General features: G+C 36.7%; 1 protein-coding gene and 1 long non-coding RNA gene across 7 annotated transcripts in view; one reads left to right on the top strand and one right to left on the bottom strand.

The window, feature by feature from the left end:
- The window catches only part of LOC139961839 (uncharacterized), a 55235-nt gene that overhangs the window by 26861 nt on the left and 4383 nt on the right, over positions 1 to 23991 (bottom strand). Inside the window, exons 2-4 of one of the 3 annotated variants that reach the window (XM_071961406.1) lie at positions 22417 to 22542; positions 20570 to 20698; positions 14427 to 18143 (exon numbers count right to left, since the gene is read on the bottom strand). In XM_071961406.1, the coding sequence (XP_071817507.1) occupies positions 15883 to 18087 (2205 nt within the window). In that variant the 5' untranslated portion in view covers positions 18088 to 18143; positions 20570 to 20698; positions 22417 to 22542 and the 3' untranslated portion in view covers positions 14427 to 15882. Of the gene's footprint in view, positions 1 to 14426; positions 18144 to 20569; positions 20699 to 22416; positions 22838 to 23991 lie in introns of those variants that run through there. The other 2 variants (XM_071961408.1, XM_071961407.1) reach the window with 2 other exon arrangements.
- On the top strand, positions 482 to 16994 carry LOC139961865 (uncharacterized). Of its 4 annotated transcripts, none has more exons than XR_011791051.1 (6): positions 482 to 1728; positions 2652 to 2793; positions 4407 to 4463; positions 5892 to 5948; positions 6267 to 6323; positions 16854 to 16990. It is a non-coding gene; the product is annotated as an uncharacterized lncRNA (long non-coding RNA). The 4 variants fall into 4 exon arrangements; XR_011791050.1 differs by having other exon boundaries at positions 485 to 1728; positions 6264 to 6323; XR_011791053.1 differs by lacking the exon at positions 6267 to 6323 and having other exon boundaries at positions 486 to 1728; positions 16854 to 16994.

The raw sequence follows: 23991 nt of genomic DNA, 5'->3' as shown, positions 1-23991 counted from the left end.
AAGTGATATCACAAATTTTAGTTTTCATTAGGTCTCACAGTAAAAATATTAACAATGAAATGATCAGTCAGGGCATTTATAAAAGGAAAATTTGACTGTCCTGATCTGGTGAAGCCAAAATGGGATAATACATTGAACTTAGTTTGGTTTTGGCATTTCTATTAGTATGGAAGTTTTCTATAAATGGTCGTTCAAAAAGGAATGACAAAAAATTAACCGACCTGGCGGTGTAGCTACATCAACATGATACTTTGAAATTAGTTTGTTTTTGGCATTTCTCCTGGTAATGAACTTTCCTATGCATAAATGAACCGACAGTGTAGCCACAGCAGCATGATACTTATTCTTATATGTCTCTATGTATTACAGTACTATACAGATGCCATATAGGCTAGCCAACCTCTGTGAAGGGTGTTGCTTCAAAGTTGTGGGTTATTCTGCCATTACTCTATTAGGTTGATAGAAGGAGTTCCTTGACTTCTTCAGTATCCAATCCATGCAGTGTAAAGGTCCATATTGCATTTATCTGGAATTTCTAGCATTCCATTCTCACTTACATTCATTTACATATCGGCAACTTACGATTGATTAAAGAGAGATTACTGTAGTAGAATATTTACTTTAATACTAAATGAATAATTAGCCTTTTTGTACAAATTGACCATTTTGTTGGCTCTCACAATTATGAATGCACACCACACCTTTCTTATATTTTAAAATCAGCCAATCAGATAATCCCTATCACGTAACGTCAGACAGTAACAAACCGCCTGTTTAACTCATTCTATAGGTACATTCATGTACAATGTAAACCTGAACTACAAGATGTAACTGAGCCAAGCATTTTAGCAATTTCCTTTGAAAGAAGTAAAACCTCCGAAGGCTAGAAAAATCATCTCTTAATAGACGTACAGTATACAAATATTAGTTACATGTTTTGAAGCTTTTGTTAACATAAACAAGATAGCACGCCTTGTCATCCAGAAGAAAATTGGGTTATCTCTGTCCACAGTACAACCAATAATTAATTGCCTCTGTAGGCCTACATAATATTCTTTTTAACTACAAACAAATGAGAAATAATATAAATATATCATATTTGAGACCTTTGTCAATAATGTATAGTATTGTGCATGTTTTCTGAGTGAGCAATAATTTGATGAAGTCCCATAGTATCTCAACTGAACTTTGAGATGATGAAAGATTTTTGCAATGTTACCTAGCTGAAACATTCTTATGTCATGGTCATCTTAACTATGGACTTTGAAGGTGACTCTGCTGTACTGTAGGGTGTTCATCTCAAAGATCCAAGAAATCTGACGAGATAATTGTTTTAAGCTTCTTTGAAATGTACTCAGAAGTAGCTACTGTACCTTAAAGTCATTTGTGCACTTGTTTTGTGTTGTTGTTGCTTGTACATCATCATCATTCAGTAACTGCAGTAATCATAGAATATATTTCATTTTCTTATTTTCCTGTAGACTTAACCTGAAATGAGTGTGAGGCTGGGTCAATGCTGCAGCAGATTACTGCATGTCCAACTGGAGGAATCATGGCAGAAGTCAGAGATTAGATTTGCGAGGAAGATTCACGCTGCAAGGTATTCATCAAAGTCAAAACAAGTTCAGCAAGAATCTCTTATCCATGTTGACCAGCCCAACACCAATTCACCTGAGAATAAAGAAGAGTTGTTAAAGATCTTAAAGTCAAACATTTGTTCTCATAAATGTTTGACATCTGTTTCCTTACCTTCCCATTACTTTTTTTTTGGTGTTGTTGACAATGTCACTGTACAAAGCATTTAAGGTTACACAAATGTATACACAATACAATATTTACAAATATTGGAAAGAAATTAAAAAAGCGAATTTTAACATTGTTACAAGAACGGCACAGGCCCAACTAGAAAACATACACTTTTCTATTAACCAACATTTTGGCAGAATTAGCAATTATAACATTACACAAAAAATTCAGAACACACTGGTTGAAAACAGACATGTATAGCAACACACCTAATGAGGGTTAGAAAAATCAGAACAAGGAACCCAATCCAAGGTTTGAAAAACAAAATACAACTTTCACATGGTAGCCTACTACATTAGCTTCTGTAATCTCTATTGAATGCAATTGTAGTTCAGTATATTGTGATTTCAAAAGAATTTTATTCGAAACACAGTGTTTTATTTTTTAATTGACAAAGAAATATGTGACTCACTTTGTGTTTTTTTCCCCCTTCCTTAACTTGTTCTCTATGTAACACTCATGATGTTGCATTACACTATATTTGATTAAATGTTAAAAATACAAATCACATAGACATGCCTGAGACTGCCAGTGTTCAGCTTGTACTTGTAGTACACTGTAGACTGCATCAGAAGTAAATGAGAGGGTATATCAAAGTATTAGTTTAGTGAATCCAAAAGTTTAGAAAGCCAGCAGAAACTCATTTGAAACACTATCCATGAGATGATCCGGTACAAATACTAGCTTAAATAGCAAGCCTTCTCATTTCGATAAGTGTTCATAGAATTATGAGGCAGGCATTCCTGGTTGGGGAGTGCCATTTAATGTCCCCATTGATATATGTATTGATATACCTTTGTCATTGTTTTACTTAAATGCTTTGATTTATAAATTGATATCTCCAGATGGTTTACTCGTGATTGCAAAACCACCCAGAGTGTCAGTTAACACAGGAAGAACGGATGCTGTCTCAGTCACTGAAGTCGTACCTCAACTGGCGGAGGCTTGCAATCTACCTTTTCTGGAGATAATCTAAGCGCCAGAGAAGTTAGTATCATGTTCTTTATCTCCTCTTAGTCGATGCCAAGTTTCTATATTAGATAGGCTTGTCTTTGTTCTTTAAATGGCATAGCTGGTGGTTTTTCGACATCATCTAATCCGTTCAAATCCATGTTACATTGAATATTTACACTTGTACCTTTCCATTGATGTATGGCACATTGTATTATTTTCTTTTGGGACTCGGTAAAAATTGATCAAACCTAGCACTTTTGGACATGGAGTTTGCTCTTTTCGCAACAATTCCTTAGCGCTCACATGACTCCAGGTCACTCTGTGACATACATTTGCGGAGTCGGTTGAGGAAAACTTTCAATCAAGCTATTCACTGCAGCACTAACACTACGCCAATACGACACTCTGTCATACTGTTAAACTCAAAGCTCTAACAAATTGTGTAGCAGGAGGTTGCAAAAACAATTGTGAAAATCAAAATTTCAGTTTCTTTGCATTTCCCAGTCATCAAACCGACAAAAAGTGTCACAGGCTTTAGATTCTTTTTGTAAGTATCACTTGCAGATACTCACGCTCCTGGTGTTTCCCACCATCTGCAGGCGAAGATGTGTTCAGCATACTTTGACACAAACACGTATTATAGGCAGTGTAGTCTACGCAGAGGCCCTCTAAAGATAAAGTCTCCCTAACTTTGATATATGCCTAAACTCATTAGCCACAATTGCCCTGTTGTTCTAATATGCATACTCAATTGTTTATCTTCAGCGGTGATTTACCCCATAGGTGCAGCATAAAAAGGTCATGTTACTGACACACTGAGGGGGTGAGGGGGGGGAAGGGGTGGTTCTGTTTGTTTTTTGTTCTGTATTGTGACTGTAAAGTTATTTTTTTCAGGGAGTGTCACTGCCAGACAAGCCCTATCATAGGTTTTATAGTACACTTCCTTTCACAAGTTTTGTTTCTTATCTCCTGCTATGTTACATGTCATACTTATGTTGTGATAAAAAACAAAATATTAAAATGAAATGAAATATGGCTCAAGCCAAGCTGGACAATGATCTGAGCCTCTCAGAATCGATCAGTGAAACAACATTTATTATTATCATAGTATTTACAAACTGAACTGTACCAGAAGAACACATACTATTGAAACACATTGGAAGGATTGTGTTTTTCTAGGCTAATTTGAAGTCAGAGCTTTTTTTCCACTACTATTGTCTACAGCTAGTATGTATCTCATAAGCTTTGTAAGTGATAGCATGCTTAATATGGAGCCAGTGAGTACAGATCTTTAAGATACAATTTGTAAATTGATTGTTGTTTATGTGATCATGGGAGATGTATGCATCTCACATCTTGCAAAATTGTAAGGTTTTGTGTCATGTTATTATGCACAAAAGCTCAAATTAATAATGCACTAGTAAATGCAAATTTCCGAAGTTAAAAAACAACATTGGAGAAGTTTATAGTTGTTAAGATTTGTTGTTCTACAGTAATTCTAGAGAAGTTACCAAAGTGCTGTTAAGTACTTTACCCCGCCCCCCCCCCCCCCCTTCTTCTTCATATCTCTACTAACGTGCATTATGAAAAGTGCATTGAATGTCATTTATATTCAAAACAATTGGGGTGTATTTTCTATTCTCTAGCAATCAGGAAATGAAGACAAGGTCACAGAAAGTATTATTAATGTAGAACCTGTTACAGTATGTATATTCTCTTTATTATTAAGTGCAAGCAGGGGCGGGATTTGAGTTGTGAAAGTGGGGGGGCAAACCTGCCATCCATCAAGACTATCTAAGCGGAGCGCCACCATCAGTTGGCGCGGAGCGTACAAGAAATTTTTTGGCTTTACAAACCCTCCAGGTGGCCGGAAATGGCACTTCCCGAGTGCTCTAAGCTGCATGTACCCATCTTTGAAATATGGATCTCATGTCTGCAATTGTATCTAGATAGTTAATTATCGTTTAAAAATTTGAAGAGGATTGATAGTATAACATATGGTCAGATGGTGATGTACAACTTTTGTTATACGTCACTATCTAAGCGGAGCGCCATCATCGGTTGGCAAAGGAGCGTCGAAATTTAAGCAAAAAGGAAATCCTAGATCAGCAAATATGACACCTCTGGTAACAATAAATCACATCTAGACAGTTCTTTCCCCCTAAAATTATTAGTATATTGTGCATTGGAACGATCAAGAATATGTTCAGCACCCACTTCGAAATTCTCCCCGCGGTCCCCACTTCTTGGAGCACTTGGCAAATATTGGGGGCTGAACATACCTTCAACCCCCCCCACTTTTATGCAAAACCAAACGTAAGTGTTTCATTCATCATCGAAAATAGATCCGAAAACGGAACTCAAAGCCACACATTATTTTATCGGCCCTACCAAAACTGCCGAGTGCTGTATACTGTAACAACATATTTAATGTGTTACTGTGTTAGTGCCAATTTGTAATTTACATTATTCGATTTGCATGCATCATTCCAGGATTTCGAGCAGTAAAAAAATTACATCGGCATTGCCATTGCATATTGTTCAATGACACGGGGGGGGGGGGGGGGGGGAGGGATGTCATGTGTCAGTATATTGAATTTAATTATTGATATACCCAATATGCAAATTTGGCTTTCGTAAATCGTTTCTCAATTCAAATCTCAATCTCAAATCAATTCCTGAAGCTAGCACTGTAGCACATTCCGCGGATTCATCACATGCAGAATTGAATCGCTAGTTTGTTAGCTCCAGGATTCGTAACCTGTGCTGTGAACCATGTGCTAGCTCTAGCTCCAGTTATTCTGCATGCTTCATGCTACTATGTTAATCACAAATTCGACTTAGATTTGAATCAAATAGGCCTATTTTGATAGAGCTGTTGTGGGGGAATAAGTTTGATTAGGGTTATGCACATTTGTCTGCAAAAACGACAAAAAAAACAACTAAGGTCTGGGAAAAAGTGGGGGGGCAAATGCCCCCTCTTGCCCCCCCGTAATCCCACCCATGAGTGCAAGATACAGTACCTGAACCCCCCCCCCCCCCCCCCCCCCCACCTACCCACCCCTACTCCTTCATATCTATGCAAACATGAAAGTGCATTGGATGTCATTTATATATTTGTTTCTCATTAGCAATCATGAAATAAAGATGAGGTCACAGAAAGTATTTTCAATGAAGAACCTGTTACAGTAAGTATATTCTCTTCATTGTTGTGTAAAAGTAAGTTGGCCTGACATTTCGATCCCAGCAGGATCTTCTTCAGAGGCTATATGGAAGATCCTGCAAAGATTGAAACATCAGACCAACTTATTTTTACAAATTTTCTTACACTGGCTCTTTAGTGGATAAACAGTTTGTTTGCTAACAGTTTCTCTTCATTGTTAAGTGCAATATAAAGTATCTGAACCATCCACCTCTTCATATCTCTACTAACATGAATTCTTTAAAGTGCATTGAATGTCATTTATATTCAAATCAATTGAGGTGTATTTGTTTCTCTTTAGCAGTCAGAGAATGAGGAAGAACCTACAGACAATGATGTCAGAGATAACTCTGTAGTACCCGTTAGTCTTTGTTACACTTGTTTTCCATTCTGTTGTTTCGAAAAATTGTTTATAAGTCTTGTTTCGTAAGTAGCAGACATTTATGAAAAGAGTCTCACGTGTACACCAGCTGTCTTTACCTCTGAAGAGTTAAAGACTGTATTTCTTTGGAGGTGTGAGTGTGTGGTGGGAGGGGGGGGGGGTTGAGGGGTGGGGGGAAGCATGGGATTGGCTGGTAATTAGTTTGTGCATGGCTGAGTGCTTGAATTTCTTGCTGGCTCACCAGTCAAAAAAGTTGACTGACTGCAGGTTTAAGTACACTGTTTTGAAAACAAATCTATTCCGTATAAAATACACTTTCATATATTATTGGAATATTTAAAATACTCTTTTAGTATACTTAACTATCAAATCTAAAAATAGGAAGTTTCTTCTAGGCAGTAACCAATGACAGTTCCAGCCTAGTAAACATGTTCTTTTGTGGCCTTTTGAAGGTAATTCTTCTGCTTTGTTGCTCATCTAAGAAAGATTAATAGATGGAAATTGAAACAGAGCAATATAAATGATGCTCATCTAACTAATACTGTAGTTCATGTAACAGCCTTTACTGTACATTAACTTTGTATCAAAAGTGAACTTGGAGAAAAACAGGTTTGACATCATTGTTGCACACTGATACATAATGTTTTGTTTTCCTTTAAAATTTACATCTAATTTTATACTCCACAGTTTGATGCATCCATAATGTCAATGTACCATATGTATTGGTATTTTATCAACTTTACATCCCCTTTAGACAAACTAGTAACCTTATCCAATCCAAAGTCAAATCAATAGACTGAAAAATAAAGAAAAACAAACCATTATTTGTCAGGTGGGCAACTATGACATCACACCTGTTTGCTTCAAGTTCACTTTTGGTAGAATATCAGATAACTTCAACTGTCAATATCTCAAAAATGGTTTATAGGAATTGAATGCAAATTTCACTAGAATGCTAATAGATTATGTTCCTCTTTCACATAGCAAAGAGGAAATTTGACCTGGACTATTCTTTTAAACTTAAACCAGTCCCATGATGAAATGATCAAAGGAATAATATATCATAAAGCTGACAAGTCAATACCATAATAAATTGGAAAATGGCAAATATAGTACTGCTTAGAATCCAATTATTAAACCACTGAACACATCCTATTGGCTTTTATAAATGCATTTGGGATTTCTAGTGCGTAATCTTCATGTTCATAGTGTACAGTATATCTGACATCTGTAAATATTTGCCAATTTCATTCAATAACATTTTAGAAATTGTTATATGCCCAGTTAGAATACTCACTCCACCCTTTAAAATCACATTGAGAGCTGCCTCCTTTGTTGATTGCCTAATTTTGTTACTGCTGGCAATACTGAATGTGTAGAGGTTAACATTTACCCTTTTTACCTCGTTTGCAATGGGGAGAAATATTAGGGGTTGTGAAAATTTTTGCCTTTGCTTCTGTTTTGCAACAAATGGCAATGGGATGGGGGATGCCTTGTCCTCTGTTGCTCTGGATAACCTGTGCATCAAGGTCAAAAGTAACAGTGCTGGACATTTCACTATTAATGTAGCATGTATACTAAACAATGTTTCCCCACTCCAAACCATCTCCCCTTTTCTCTTCAATCTCTACCCTACCCCTCCTCCAAACCTGTTGTGCAGACCCAATGCAAGATTACATTGAAAGCTTATTATGGTAATAATGACATTCAATTTATGTAGAGATTAACATTTTCCATATTTACAATGGGCCGCAAGGATTCATTGTGGGCTATGAAATGTTCCCCCAGCTGGCTTTCGTCTGGAAGCCAAGGGTAGACTTCTTGGTGGTCCTGATTTATCCCCCCCCCTTTTGTACCCCTCCCCTTGTTTGAGCTACAGGATATATTTGTGCCCTTCTTTACTTTTCTTTTCTGTTAAACCGATTTAATTTTTACTGTAGTGTTCTTAGACATACCTCTCTTATATACCTGTGCCTATATGTAATAATGTTAACCCACTTCCAAATATCTTTGTCACTTTTTTTCTTTAATCTCTACCCTTACACCCTTCTCCATACCCTGGTATACAGTGAACTAATGCAAAATCAAATTGAGAGCTGCTTCCTTTATTGATTGTCTAATTTTGATAATGCAATGCTCAATGTGTAGAGGTTAACATAGACCCCATTTATCCATATTTGCAATTGGGGGAATCATTGGGGGCTATGAAGTATAATACGTCCAGCTGGCTTTCACCTGGAAGCTAAAGGTAGACTATATTTTATATTCTTCCCTGTTGATACTTTGCATTCCCCACCCCTTAGCTACTAGGTATCCCTGCCCTACTTTTTCCCTACCTAACTGATTAATTTTATGATAGTATTCTATAGACCTCTCTAATACCTTGCCTTTATATCTCATAATGATACCCCACTGCATAATATCTTTGTCACGTTTCTTGGTTTCAATGATAATCGTAACCTTTGCATTCATGATGGCGTGTGTGTGTGCGTGTCTGTGTGTGACGCCCAGCTTGTAAGCATGATATCTCAAGAAGGGAAGATCAGACCAAATTCATATTTGATGTGTAGAAGTACCACATTGAGTACAAGAAGCCTATTGTTTTTGGTGGAAGTCAAAGGTCATTTGGGTCATAAGGGTCAAATTATGAAAACCTTGTAAACACGATATCTCTAGAAGAAAAGCATGGGAGGACCTCATATTTCGTGTGTAGAAGTACCACATTGAGTACAAGAAGCCTATTGCTTTTGTTGGAAGTCAAAGGTCATTTGGGGTCACCAGGGGTCAAATTGTGAAAACCTTGTAAACATGATATCTCAAGATGGGAAGCATGGGCAGACTTCATATTTTAATGTGTAGGAGTACCACATTGGGTACAAAATGCTAATTGCCCCACCGTACCATTTTCTCTACATGACTTGTACAATCAAATGACTTTGCAAATAAGGTATTAGTGCTGGTTATGTATTTCATGTTGTATATGTATCCCCATTCCAAAACTTCACCTTTCTGTTCAGAACATCTCTACCCTGACCTCTCTTCCACCCCTGACATAGAATCAATGCAGACTTTCATTGATATCTGCCTCCCTTATTGATTGCCTCATCTTGTTAGATCTGATAAAAGTCAATGTGTAGAGGTTGCATAGACCCCATATAACCATATTTGCAATGCTCCCACTTCTTTATATGGGAATCTTTGCGGGAGGGGGCCGGACTGTTAAACAAACCTACTGGAAGCTAACAGTATACTTATTGGCGGTCCTGATGTTGGTTCAAACCTTTTCCACCCCCCTTCCATATCTCTATGCCCTCCTTTTTTTTCTGCCTGACCATTAAATCAATGTCAAAGGTGGTATTCCTATATACTTCACTAATACATTTGCCTTTATGTACTAAACTTACCCCAACCCAAAATATTTACGTCCCCTTTTCTCTTTGATCTCTACCCTCACCCCTTCTCCACCCCTGATATGCATAACCAAAGCAAACTCACATTGAGGGCTGCCTCTTTTATTGACTGCCTGATTTTGTTACTACAACACTCAATGTGTAGAGGTTAAAGGTGTATAGGGCCCAAACTATAGGACGCTATAATTGCTATAAGATTTCAAACTGCACTTTTCTGGAGGCATTTAATCTCTAAATTTTCCCATAACTCTAAATTAGCAAACAAGATGGCTGAATGTCCCAGTGAGGTTAATTACCTTCAGGGTGGTAATATGAAGAGTATAAGAAGTTTGACAATGTGCAGTTGACCATATTTGAAAATCTTGCATATTTGTGGTCAATACAGCATACCTTTAACATGTAGACCCTTTTTACCCTGTTGCAATGGAGAGAATTATTGGTAGAGGGCTGTGAAACATATATCCATTGTCTTCTGTCATGAAACTAAGGAGGGTGTGGTGAGTGTGGGGGGCGGTCATTGTCACCTTGACCTCCATTGCTCTGGCTAGCCTGTACTTAAAGGTTAAGATAGCAGTACTAGATATTTCATTTATGTACTATTTTAACCCACATTAAAGAACCCTCCCTTTTCTGTTCAATTCCTACATTTACCCTTACTCAACCACTGGTGCGTAGTGAAGCAATGAAAAATTGTGATAGTGTCTTCATCTAAATTTATTGAAATCTATATTTATTTTTAAATAAAGAAGTTATCAGGGTCTATATCGCTAATGATTGGCTCTGTGTAGAGTGAATGTATACTCGACAATAAGAAATCAAGAACCATTTCCAATGCTGTTTAAAACACTGTTTATTTCTATCACTTTACCACCATTGATTCATTAGTGTGAAAGTTAATCTCTAATCAGTACAAACTTTCATGTTTTATACATGCAATATTGACAGTCTACTGTGAATGTGATGCTCATTTGGAAGAATCTCAAATAATAATTAAAGTAAAATTTCACGAGCTTTACTATTCAGCTCAGTCTTTCATCTTTTATAACACACATGATTGATACATTGTTGTTAATGATATGTACATTACAAACATTGTACCATGATTGATTCATTAAAATGTATGTCTGATCATCAGGATAATCTTCCCCTTTTCAGAGGATAAATCCTTTTTACTCTAGCTGTTCTCTTGTTGTTATGTGACTGTTCATTGCCAATTTTCTACAAAGAATTTTTCATTTAAATTTACTAATTGTTCAATACACAATATTTACACAACACATTTGTCTTAGAGAACTTGGCTACTTTCCCTTCTTAATAGTGGCATGAATATGCCACACTGGAATAAAAAAATAGACTTTAAAAAGAAATAAAATAGAAAAAATGGGTTAGCAAGTTGTTGAATGACAGTCAACTCCCAACTGACTGTCATTACTCACAACATTCATTAAGATACAAGTTTATACAATAGAAATGCAGTAGATGCTCCTGCTGTTTTCATCATTTAAGTTACAACAGGTTGAAACAAATTTCATTGGAGTTTCATGGGAGTATTAACTTCAAGAAACCAAATCTGTCAATTCAATTCAACCAATAATCGATGCCCTATTGTATGTGACTTATTATGGCTCTCGTCTCTTAATCATAAGTGTCTGCATGTGTTGTGTTGAGACACGTTGTCACTGAAGCTGTCTTCTAGTTGTCTTCATTCTAAAATTTGAATTATTACATTGAATTTGTATTGCATTATTGTAATGAAATTATATAATGTTAATCTTCATTTTTCATTGGAACATTTTGATGACTGGAGTTGATTTTGCATTGCTAACTCCAATTGATTAACAAGGATTTTTCTAAAAATAAATGACATTTGCATTCAGTATTGTAACCGTAGTTAACAACATTTTGATGACTGGAGTTGATTTTGCATTGCTAACTCCAATTGATTAACAAGGATTTTTCTAAAAATAAATGGCATTTGCATTCAGTATTGTAACTGTAGTTAACAACATCTTGCACAAATAAAATCACCTAACAAACTGTCACACATTGAAATTCATTATCTCATGCATTCTGTGTTGTAGCCATCTTTGACTTCCTTTGCATGAAAATTACCAAACATAGTGTCAAGCATTGGAATTATTAATTTCATGCATCTTGTGCTGTAGCCACCATGTACTTCACTTAAAGAAATAGCATACTGGTACATATCTGAATTCTGCATCTCATGCATATTGTTTTTAGCCATCTTTGATCACCTTTGCATAAAAAATATCACCAAACCTACTGTGAAAGTCAATATTGAGAGTGACTTAAAATATGATATCGATAGTCCCACCATTCATATGTAGTTTGTTTTAATATTATATACATGCACACTGCAAAGTTCCTTTATGCTTGGTATGTTGAGGACCATGTATGCACTTATAACAGTACATTTATTAACCAAAATGGAAATAACTGTCTGAAACAGTATCCTTTAAGCATTGTTGTCTAATCATTCCAAGTAGCTGGAGTACTACTCAGTCTAGCACAAATACACTAGGACTTTTATAGCCTGCACAGATATACCATGTTCAGAGACATTCACAAATTTATGAAGGACTAAAGGCGTAGTCAAAGCCTAAGTATAGGTGTATGTGTGTATGTATGTGCTTGTGTATGTATGTATATTAATTCCTCCTGTGGTCTTGTAGAGCCAGATTCACTGTTTTACGCATAGGTTTGCAGGTTAAGGAAAGCAAACTGAAAGTGTGAAAATAAAAGATAACATAAAAAATATATTTATTAAAGACAGAACAAAACAACTTGTGTTACCCAACTCCAAAACACTTTCTCCTTTGTCTTCAATCTCTACCCTTACCCCTTCTCCATCTCCTGGTATGCACACCCAATGCACAATCAAATTGCAAGCTACCTCCCTTATGATTTACATAGTTTTGTTACTTTAACTCACAATTGATATAGACCTTGAATACATTGATGCCATATCTGATGACACTAAATATGTATATAAAGGTTCACATACACCCCACTTTTGTGGACAGTGAATCCTTTCCCTTCGTTTCCATACAACTAGGGGGAGGGGGTGTTCTGCCCTACCATTTTTTTAAGGTGACCTGTACATTGTCGTGAAAACTAGTATTTTTGATGGATCCACTAATTCATTTGCTTATATATGTTTCCCCACTCACAATCATCTTCCTCTTTGAGTCCATCCTCCCTTACACCCCTACGCCCCTGAAATGCACTGAAGCAATCCAAAATCACATTGGGAGCTGCCTACTTTATCGATTGCATAATTTTGTTTCTTTTACACCAAATATAGACCCAGTGGGGTAGGAGCCTGGGGGGCCCTGGGGCACAAGCCCCCCCATTTTTTTCCAAAATAGCAAATGTACCCTACTGGCAAATAAAGTGTGCCCCTTTGATGAAGAACTGTCTTTTGGATATCTTAAGCCTTTGTTAATTTTAATATTTTATTTTAATAATTTATATTTCGTCTGTACATGCTAAGGATTTAACTGAGGTTGCTAAAAACTTTTGTTCAAGGAATGAACACAAGAGGAATGTTTCTGGGAAGTTCAAAATTATGGATGGACAGAAGTACAGATGTAGGTTGATAGGTAGTGTGTATTGGTTTATTGCATAACGAGTGGTGGTTATGGAATTAGAAAGTGTCCTTCTGATGTTGTACCCACCCCCCATTTTTGGGAAGCTCCCTACCCCCCTGTATGGACCTTAAACACATTAATGCCATATCTGATAACACTAAATATATGTAGAGGTTAACATACACCCCATTTAGGGGTGGGGGAGTGGTGCTGTGAATCATTTCCCTTGTTTATGATGTAACTAAGGGGAGGGGGATGTGCTGCCTTTCCTTTTGCCTATATATAATGTCACACCACTTGAAAACATCTTACCCTTTTGTGTCGAGGGCCCACTCTTACCAGGCCTCCTCTCCCCCAGGCATGCAGTGAACCAATGCAAACACATATTGGGAGTATCCTCCCTTAATACTTGCATACTTTTTTTTTTCACACCAGACAAAGACCAGCTTCAAACAATATTGCCATATTACTTCCCTCTATTTTTGCATGCAGCTAAGGGATGGGATGTCCTACTCTACCTTTTGTCTATGGGTAACCTGTACATTGCATCAAAGTTAGTATTCCAGGAAATTTCACTACAATAGCTTTGCAAATATATACTGTTTCAACACTCCAATACATTTTCCCCTTTGTGTCCACTCCCCACTCTTACCCCTTTTTCACCCTTTGCATGCAATGGACCAATGCAAAAACACATTGGGAGCAGCCTCCCTTATCGATTGCATAATATTGTTAATAATGTCCTACAAACATATGTAATCCATTCTTTGCTCCTAAATCCGCTTCCTGTATAGTCATGGTTTATTTGGTTCTAATTCCATCAATGCAACTTACACTTATCTAGCGTCATACTTTCATTGTTACATTTTGTACTTTTCATTCGACTGCCAAGAAATGCTGTCCAGGGGGACCAAAAATTCCAATATATTTTCTAAAACATTACTCCTCATTTGTCAATTATGAGTCATATCTTATTTCTCTGGTTTTCTCTAATAATAATAATAAAAATGATATATATATATATATATATATATATATATACATATATATATATATATATGTATATATATATATATATATATATATATACATATATATATATATATATATATATATGTATGTATATATATAAATGAGAACGTAATGAGAAGGAAAATCCAGAACAGTGAAAAAACTTCAAGCCTCCACCGGGATTCGAACCCGGGCCTCCCGCTTTGTACGTGGACACCCTAACCAACTAGGACATGGACGCTGATTGTACGTCCAGAGGTTCGAAACCGGTAAGGAAGGTCGTAATTTCACTGTAGGCGTTTGACACCTGTATCGAACAATACTAGTTCTGTTTTTGGTGATATATTTTGCCTTACTCTAGAGATCAAACATGATGCTAACCAACTCGAAAATCATTTGTAATTCCTAAAGCCAGATCTCGAATGAGATACTTTGAACAGACTTTATGTTAATGGAATGGAGGTAAACGACAAAGGCAAATGAATATATATATATATGAAAACGCAATGAGAAGGAAAATCTAGAACAGTGAAAAAAGCTTCCAGCCTCCACCGGGATTCGAACCTGGGCCTCCTGTATGTATGTATATATATATATATATATATATATATATATATATATATATATATATATATATATATATATATATATATGGGTCTAAGGGGGAGGGGTGTCCCCCTTACTTTTGGATTTTGAAGGTGCTCAGATGCCAAATGCTGGCACTTGTGTAGCTTTTTAAGCACATACACAAGTATTTGTTTTGCTAACAATTTACATTTTTTAATTTGCTTTAGTGAAATAGGTTACGTACCTGGTAAAAGTTTTTAGTTTCTTTCAAAGAGATTTTACAAGGGACCGATTGAGAGCCGTAAGTAATGTTTTTCGCATGTGTAACTGATGCATTATTAGTCTGATGAGTTTGGCATAGGCTAGGCCCAATTTATTTTGAATATATTGTTAGGAATGTCGGGATTTTAGATGAAAATAGTGCTGGGCGGGATTCACGATTTTTAAGACAGTGCTGGGCGGTAATTTATGTGCTGGGTAGGGCTGCCCAGTGCCGCCCAGCGTGGGCACACCCCTGCATATATATATATATATATATATATATATATATATATATATACATATATATATATATATATATATATATATATATACATATATATATATATATATACATATATATATATATATACCTATATATATATATATCATATGTTATAATAAGAGGTTATTTTAAATGGAGGATTATTATAAAGAAAGTTTTAACTCCTATATAGGAAGACAGTCTTTTGTAATGGATATATGTTAAGATATGGCGATAAACTCCTTAGGATCCTACTTATTTGCTAATTATGAATGTATCTAACAATAACTCTTAGAAGTTAGGTTTGTAATATTTCTCTATATGTGTAAAAGCCTTAAAAAACAAATACAGCAATGATAACAACCGAATATGTGTATCGTAACTCTCGATATCATTTTGTTTTAAGTATGCAATTTCTATAAAGCGCTATAGTATGCAGGTACTAGTCTGTACATCTTCCCCGACGTTACGGTGGCTATCATGAGTTTCTCCTCACCATGTACTACTGATGTGGTCATGCACCATGCGTCGGCATCAACTGACATTGTTGTTAGTAATTGCCGACCATCTCGACTGTATTGTGTTAGCACAGTGTTCAGCTGTATACCTTCATGCCATAACATGTAGATGAACCCTCCCATGCCTATGCACACACTGACAGGTTTAAAGTCAGCTCCACTTAGATTTGGTTTGGTTAATTTATACACCACCTTACTCCATGAAGTCACCATGGTAACTGCATATGAGGTCCCACCACCATAGTCACAGATCAGAAGATTACCGTCGTGGACAGTGATATCATCTGATTGCTTGATTACATCAGGTAGTACTATGGTGTGAATGTAATTCAGCTGGTAATCAAATACATACACTTCTCTGCTGTCAGTACCAACAATGATTTCATTCTTGGCGGGATTCTTGGTAACAGAACACACATGCCTACCCTCTGGCCACGTCTTAACCATATCACTGATGTTCTTCTTTTGGTAAGAAGAGTCAGAAATATTATAAATACCGATTTCATCCGGTAAGCAAGCTGTAATGACATTGAACCCCGACAAATTACAACAGTAACGAAATGCCCGATGCCCAAATCTCTTATTTCTAATTAAAACATTCTGATTTAATATTTCTCCTTTCATGTTAATGACAGTGATGTGTGATTTCTCTTGTGATACACTACCAGTCATAACGATATTACCATTGCTACTACTTGTCATACCGGTGATCCAGTAATCTTTAGCTTTGATTCCTGCAACATCAACAACAGACTCTGCACGTTCTGTAATTACAACTTTATCATATATAACTTTTGTTATATCACTGATGACAAAATCAGATAAAGATTCTAACTCTGGATATTCTTGTTTCATTTCTTCGATCATAGGTTCACTGGCTGCTCTTATGTCGGGGACACACTGTGCGTCTGTCCAATCGTCATTACATGCAAGAATGGAAGAAGACGTTGCTGATAAGTTTTTGAATCGTTTAATAAGTTGCTTACAATTATTCAGTATTTCTTCACATTCGTTTTGGTTTTGACTTGTAAGAACATCTATAGCTGTTGTCAAGGTCTTGAAACTACTATCTAACTCCCCGAGTTTTTTAAAGAATTCACCCTCAATTTCTTGACGATTTTCCTTAAATTCTTTCAATTCCTGGTCATACTTTACATCAGCAGTTTTCATAATTTTTTCATGTTTCATGATCAATCGGTTTATTTCCTCTTCATGTTTAGCAGTGATTTCACGTTTTTCACATTTTCTTCTAATTTCTATGTCAGCAGCTCCTTTGTCACGTTCATCATTACATTTGGCAAGTTTATCCTTTATTTTCTTTGCCTGTTTTTTGTATTGAAGTGTCAACAACTTTGTCTTTTTTTTAACATTTTTGTCCAATTTTACTAATGCCATTTGAACCTTCTCAGGTAACGCGTATAGTTTAGTCTTGTGCCTGCTTAGTTCAGCGAGGTTCTGATTCAGTAATGTCCTTTCTTTCTGGGCTAGGTCAGTCACATCTATGAGATCGTGACCTCTGTGCTTACCGTAAGTGCAGACTAAACAAACCGGTTCATTTTGGCATGTACCACAGCACAATTTGGCTGGTTGTTTGATATGAAAATGGCACCTGGGATCTTCTGTCATTGCAGCTATTTCCTCCATGGTCAGGTTCTTAGCTGCCATATTTTCCAATTTCAGAGTGCTTGGTTGGTGATCAGTAAACATTCTATTACTGATATGAACCCTGTAACATTCTTCGCATAAAAAAGCTCTACATTTAAAGCAGTAGGCGGAACATATCACATCCTTTGAACAGCTCACACACTGCTTCAAATCATTCTTTTCCAATGATTTACGCAATTCTATAAACTCGAGCATACTCTTCATATGAAAATCAGTCTTAAAGCCGTTCAATCCATCCTCTGGTATACAACATCGCTGTTTACAAATTGGACATTCAATTGTCCCATCATGGCTGGCTTGAATAACTGTTCTCAAGCAATCGTTACAGTATCGATGAAGACATGGTAACTGTTTCGGCTCACTAAATTGATCCAAACAAACAGAGCACATGCAGAAGTTTTCTGTCAGGTCTTCTATGAAAGGGTTCCAGGTAGCCATGTTGATGAAGGTTGTTGACTCTCACTTGACAAAACTGTACTCAGTTACATCACAATCTGTGAAAGAGTTCAGGAAAAGAAAAGGAAAGGGTTTAGCAAATTATTTTTTTATCCCTGTGTTTCATAAAATATGAATGGAAATACAAACATACATGCATAACCCACTCAAAATGATCTGGACACAGAAGTGCTAAAACATTTCTGGCCAGTGTTTAACCTGTCCTTCATCTCCAAACTTTTAGAGAAGGTTTTGTATGCACGACTTGAGCGACACTTACATACCAATGTCCTTCACAAACAGTTTGGACTTCAGGATGTTGCATTGAAGAAGTTTGAGTCAATATCTGTTCAACCGATTTCAAACAGTTTGCATTAAGATCAAACTTTCGGAACCAGTACCTCTAGAGTTTGCGTTCCACAGGGATCAGTGCTTTGGCTGAAGTTATTCTCTATGTACACAATCGTACATAGTCAAAACTACCATTTCTACACAGATGACACACAAATTCACCTTTCATTGCAGCCTGTTAATTGATGTCTCTGCTAGAAGATGTGCTTTGGAGTATATTGAATATTGCCTCATTGATATCAAATAGTGGATGACAAGCAATAAACTTAAACTGAATGGTGACAAGATTGTAGTAATCATAATCATAATCTGAAAATCCTTCCCAATGTATTGTTGAGGGCGGATAGAGTTTCAATTAAATCCGTATCAGCAGTCAAAACTTTATCTTGATACAACTCTTAATATGGATGCACATGTGAACCATATTTGTAAACAAGCCTACTTCCAACTTCACAATATTGGTTCTGTTGTACCTCATCATGAATGCAACTATCTCACTTATTAATGGTCTTGTTACCTCAAAACTGGACCACTGTAATTCGCTAATGTATGTTCTGTCAGAAACCTAATCTCGGAATCTTCATCGTGTCCCGAATATCATGGGGGTATGCATAAGTACCAGGAAATCCAAGTTTTATAATATCACCCCAGCTCTACGACTTTTTCACTGGCTTCCTATGAAAGCTCGATTCCATTACAATATCCTGTGATCCTCACCTTTAAGACACTTCATGGCTAGTCCCTTCGCTACATGAACCAATTGCTTTGGAAACACAGTCCAACAAGATCTTTACGGTCTCAACATACCGCGATGTTGACTGTTCCGCACATCAGAACATCATATGGTGAGTAATGTATTTCTTCGGGCTGCCCCTCATTTGTGGAACAAGCTTCCAACAACAATCCTTACTATCAATTCCCTTGAAGCTATCGAACGAACTATCAAGACACATCTTTTCATACAATACTTATTAAGTAGTTGACCCAGCTTTATGAATGTCTATTTCTCCTTCTTCTGTTTGTAAAGTGTTTTCAGCAGACTCCGTGTTTTTGTATTGAGCACTTAAAATATGTGGTATAAATATAATTAATAATCAGTGAAACCAGAAAGCCAAAGTCTCTTCGCGATTCCTTGCCACACTTTGCATGCGGGGGTTTAGTTTCTGCCAAAAGAAACTTTCCCCTTCCGGAAGAACTAGAAACCAGCATTTAAGATAAACAGTTTCTAAAGGGAATACATATCTGCCTATGATGAGAAAGTTTTATCAGGGACAGAGAGAGCTAGTAGGAACTCCCTTGTTTGATGTGGTATAATAATAATTAATAATCAGTGAAACCAAAGAGCCAAAACTCTCTTTGCGATTCCTTGCCATACTTTGCATGCAGGATTTAGTTTCTTCCAAAAGAAACATTTTCCTTTCGGAAGAACTTGAAACCAGCATTTAAGATAAACAGTTTCTAAAGGGAATACATATCTGCCTATGATGAGAAAGTTTTATCAGGGAGAGAGAGCTAGTAGGAACTCCCTTGTTTGATGTGGTATAATAATAATTAATAATCAGTGAAACCAAAGAGCCAAAACTCTCTTCGCGATTCCTTGCCATACTTTGCATGCAGGATTTAGTTTCTTCCAAAAGAAACATTTCCCTTTCGGAAGAACTAGAAACCAGCATTTAAGAAAAACAGTTTCTAAAGGGAATACATTTCTGCCTATGATGAAAGTTTATCAGGGACAGAGAGAGAGCTAGTAGGAACTCCCTTGTTTGATCTGCAGTCAAGTAAATTCATATCACTTTACTCAAGTGGGTGCTCAATCAGCATGCAATTCATTGCGATGGCACCTATCAATTGATAATCTCTCTGATCTCAGTTGTGGATGGAGCACTTAAAGCACCTTTTGATAGGTGCAATCGTTGTAGTTCTACATGAAGGGAGTAGCAGTAGTAACTGCAGTAGGTGAATATTCTGCTTCAATGTATAAAAGTTCTAAGTCAATTTAATCAGGCTTAAATTGATTAAGCCTAATTAAGACTGATTAAGCCTGAGTTGGCACTCACTGCCTAATGAGTGCGATATATCCTCAGTAAAAATGATCTGTAAGAATGAGATAAACAATGTGTAACAAAGTCCTTACCAATAAGGTTCATGGACTTCAAACATGGTTGGTGTATGCCTTGGGAAGTTGAACCTCCATCAGTGATGATGTCATAGCGGCAGTGGAAAGTATAATCTTGCGATGAAACCTGCTAGGCTTCACGATTTCCTAAGTAATTAAATCACAGAACTCTTTTATGAGTCAATGGCAGCCATTTACGATTCAGTAACAAGTAAATTACCAATGTATCACAAAAGCCTCAAGTATTGAAATAGGGCGTTACCACCCGGTGCAATATATGTTATTCACCATGCACTTTTTGTATGAGTACATTTTATATACCATGCTACCCATTGAAAATAAGGAAGTTAAATACAGGCCATTATTACACTTGGCATAAGTATTATTCAAATCAATACCATGACAGTCATACATGACTAGATAACCATATATGCAACTTTCAATAGAGGTAAAGAAATTCACACAAATTTGTTGGCACAAGTTTTTCTTTACAGTGTGAAGTTTGTTTACCAATTAATTATGTTTGACCTTAACCTTGAAGAATAATTGTCTGAGGTTCAGAAATACTGGAATGATGCCATTTTAAAGACTTGGCATTCAAAGCCCAGATAATAACATGACAATGTTTGTTGTAAATTCTCTAGATGCCTATTATAATTTGTCAGTTTTATCAGAAAAACAGTATTCTAATTATACAAAAGCTTCTCTCACTAAAGGGGGGATGCAATAATGCAATAATTGGCTCACAATTGTGTTAAGAACAGTTTTGCCTATAAAATGTGAGCGACTCAGCATGGAGAAGTTTGCAGTGCTTGTATTAAAGCACTTCTCTATAGCATGGCTCTTCACTTCCTTCGGGTGGTGGTGTGTATTGGATCATTTTAGTGAATGTTGAACATCGTCCTGGGAGCCTCCTTGTTTGTATAACAAGAACTAGATACAGAATGGTGCATTAATATGTTTTGTGAACTTTGACACAGTCATGTGTTGACTTCCCCCGGCTGTGTACGCATCCTACTGCAAATACAGCGCGGGCCTGTATCATTGTGAACCCATAGCCCTGCAGTTTCTACAAATATTACATGAGCAGCAGGTCCCCCATGTTTAATATATCTAACGCTACTATTTTGAAGAATTTGGGTAACCTAGCTATATAGAATGGCAACTTGGTATGTTACCATTAGTTGACTTGGAAATCATCACTAAGATCATTCAAAGAATATCCAACTGAGGGGACTTGAACAAGCCCAAATCTGCAACTCCCAGGTCCATATCTGCTTCCGTTCGGGAGATACGTGGTCCCAAAGTTCAAGATAGAAATACGTGTTCTTTATAAGTGCACAATTTGGAAAACCCCCTCTTTTCAGCCCCCTCTCTTGTCCTCTCTGAAACACCCATCGACATTAAAATTAGACGTGGAGTAGAAGACACCCTTGTCTTTGTTATAAACCAATTTCGTGTAATTATCTGACCGGGAAAGGCTTTTTGTTCATATAATTTCTATTTGCGCCAAAAATTCATATCAATATATTCAGGTGGGTGCTCAATCAGCATGCAATTCATTGCGATGGCACCTATCAATTGATAATCTCTCTGATCTCAGTTGTGGATGGAGCACTTAAAGCACCTTTTGATAGGTGCAATCGTTGTAGTTCTACATGAAGGGAGTAGCAGTAGTAACTGCAGTAGGTGAATATTCTGCTGCAATGTATAAAATTTCTCAGTCAATTTAATCAGGTTTAATGATTAAGCCTAATTAAGACTGATTAAGCCTGAGTTGGCACTCACTGCCTAATGAGTGCGATATCTCCTCAGTAAAAATGATCTGTAAGAATGAGATAAACAATGTGTAACAAAGTCCTTACCAATAAGGTTCATGGACTTCAAACTCGGTTGGTGTATGCCTTGGGATGTTGAACCTCCATCAGTGATGTCATAGCGGCAGTGGAAAGTATAATCTTGCGATGAAACCTGCTAGGCTTCACGATTTCCTTAGTAATTAAATCACAGAACTCTTTTATGAGTCAATGGCAGCCATTTACGATTCAGTAACAAGTAAATTACCAATGTATCACAAAAGCCTCAAGTATTGAAATAGGGCGTTACCACCCGGTGCAATATATGTTATTTACCATGCACTTTTGTATGTGTACACTTTATATACCATGCTACCCATTAAAATAAGGAAGTTAAATACAGGCCATTATTACACTTGGCAATAAAAGTATTATTCAAATCAATACCATGACAGTCATACATGACTAGATAACCATATATGCAACTTTCAATAGAGGTAAAGAAATTCACACAAATTTGTTGGCACAAGTTTTTCTTTACAGTGTGAAGTTTGTTTACCAATTAATTATGTTTGACCTTAACCTTGAAGAATAATTGTCTGAGGTTCAGAAATACTGTGAGAATGCCCTTTTAAAGACTTGGCGTTCTAGGCCTAGATAATAACATGACAATGTTTGTTGTAAATTCTCTGGATGCCTATTATAATTTGTCAGTTTTATCAGAAAAACAGTATTCTAAATATACAAAAACTTCTCTCACTAAAGGGGGATGCAATTATGCAATAATTGGCTCACAATTGTTTTAAGAACAGTTTTGTCTATAAAATGTGAGTGACTCAGCATGGAGAAGTGTGTAGTGCTTGTATAAAAGCACTTCTCTATAGTATCGCTCTTCACTTCCTTTGGGTGGTGGTGTGTATTGGACCATTTTAGTGAATGTTGAACATCGTCCTGGGGGCTTCCTTTCTTGTATAACAAGAACTAGATGCAGAATGGTGCATTAATTTGTTTTGTGAACTTTGACGCAGTCAGTGTTGACTTCCCCCGGCTGTGTACGCATCCTACTGCAAATACCACGAGGGCCTGTATCATTGTGAACCCATAGCCCAGCAGTTTCAACAAAATATTACATGAGCATCAGGTCCCCCATGTTTAATATATCTAACGCTACTAAGTTGGGTAAAACCTAGCTATATAGAATGGCAACTTAGTAGCTACCATTAGTTGACATGGAAATCATCACTAAGATCATTCAAAGAATATCCAACTGAGGGGACTTGAAACAAGAGGCAATGGGAACGAATGATAGCTAGCAACTTTTGAAGGAACCACACCGTACCGCTTCCGAGCCAATGTACTTGTGCCAGTATCCAAATCCACTCCTGTTTCCTCATTTTGTTTTAATTATCAGTGAGGAACGGTCGTTTGCATAAACATTTGTACGAACTTTATAGGTTGTACATCCTACTCAACAAGATGATAGCAGATGGGCTTCAGAAGAAAGCTAACATATGCATGACCAGGTGTTTTCATTACATGAACGTTTAGAGGTAAAGTTCTCTAAATCAGAGGTAGTATTACTATTAAATACACTCACCCAGCTCTGATCTTGTATCCTTTGATTGATTGATTTGATTTTAATTT

The sequence above is a fragment of the Apostichopus japonicus genome, chromosome 20 (assembly GCF_037975245.1).
Source record: "Apostichopus japonicus isolate 1M-3 chromosome 20, ASM3797524v1, whole genome shotgun sequence".
NCBI classification, from domain to species: domain Eukaryota; kingdom Metazoa; phylum Echinodermata; class Holothuroidea; order Aspidochirotida; family Stichopodidae; genus Apostichopus; species Apostichopus japonicus.
Note: the sequence above shows the minus strand (reverse complement) of the source record. Positions and strands in the feature narration are given on the sequence as shown.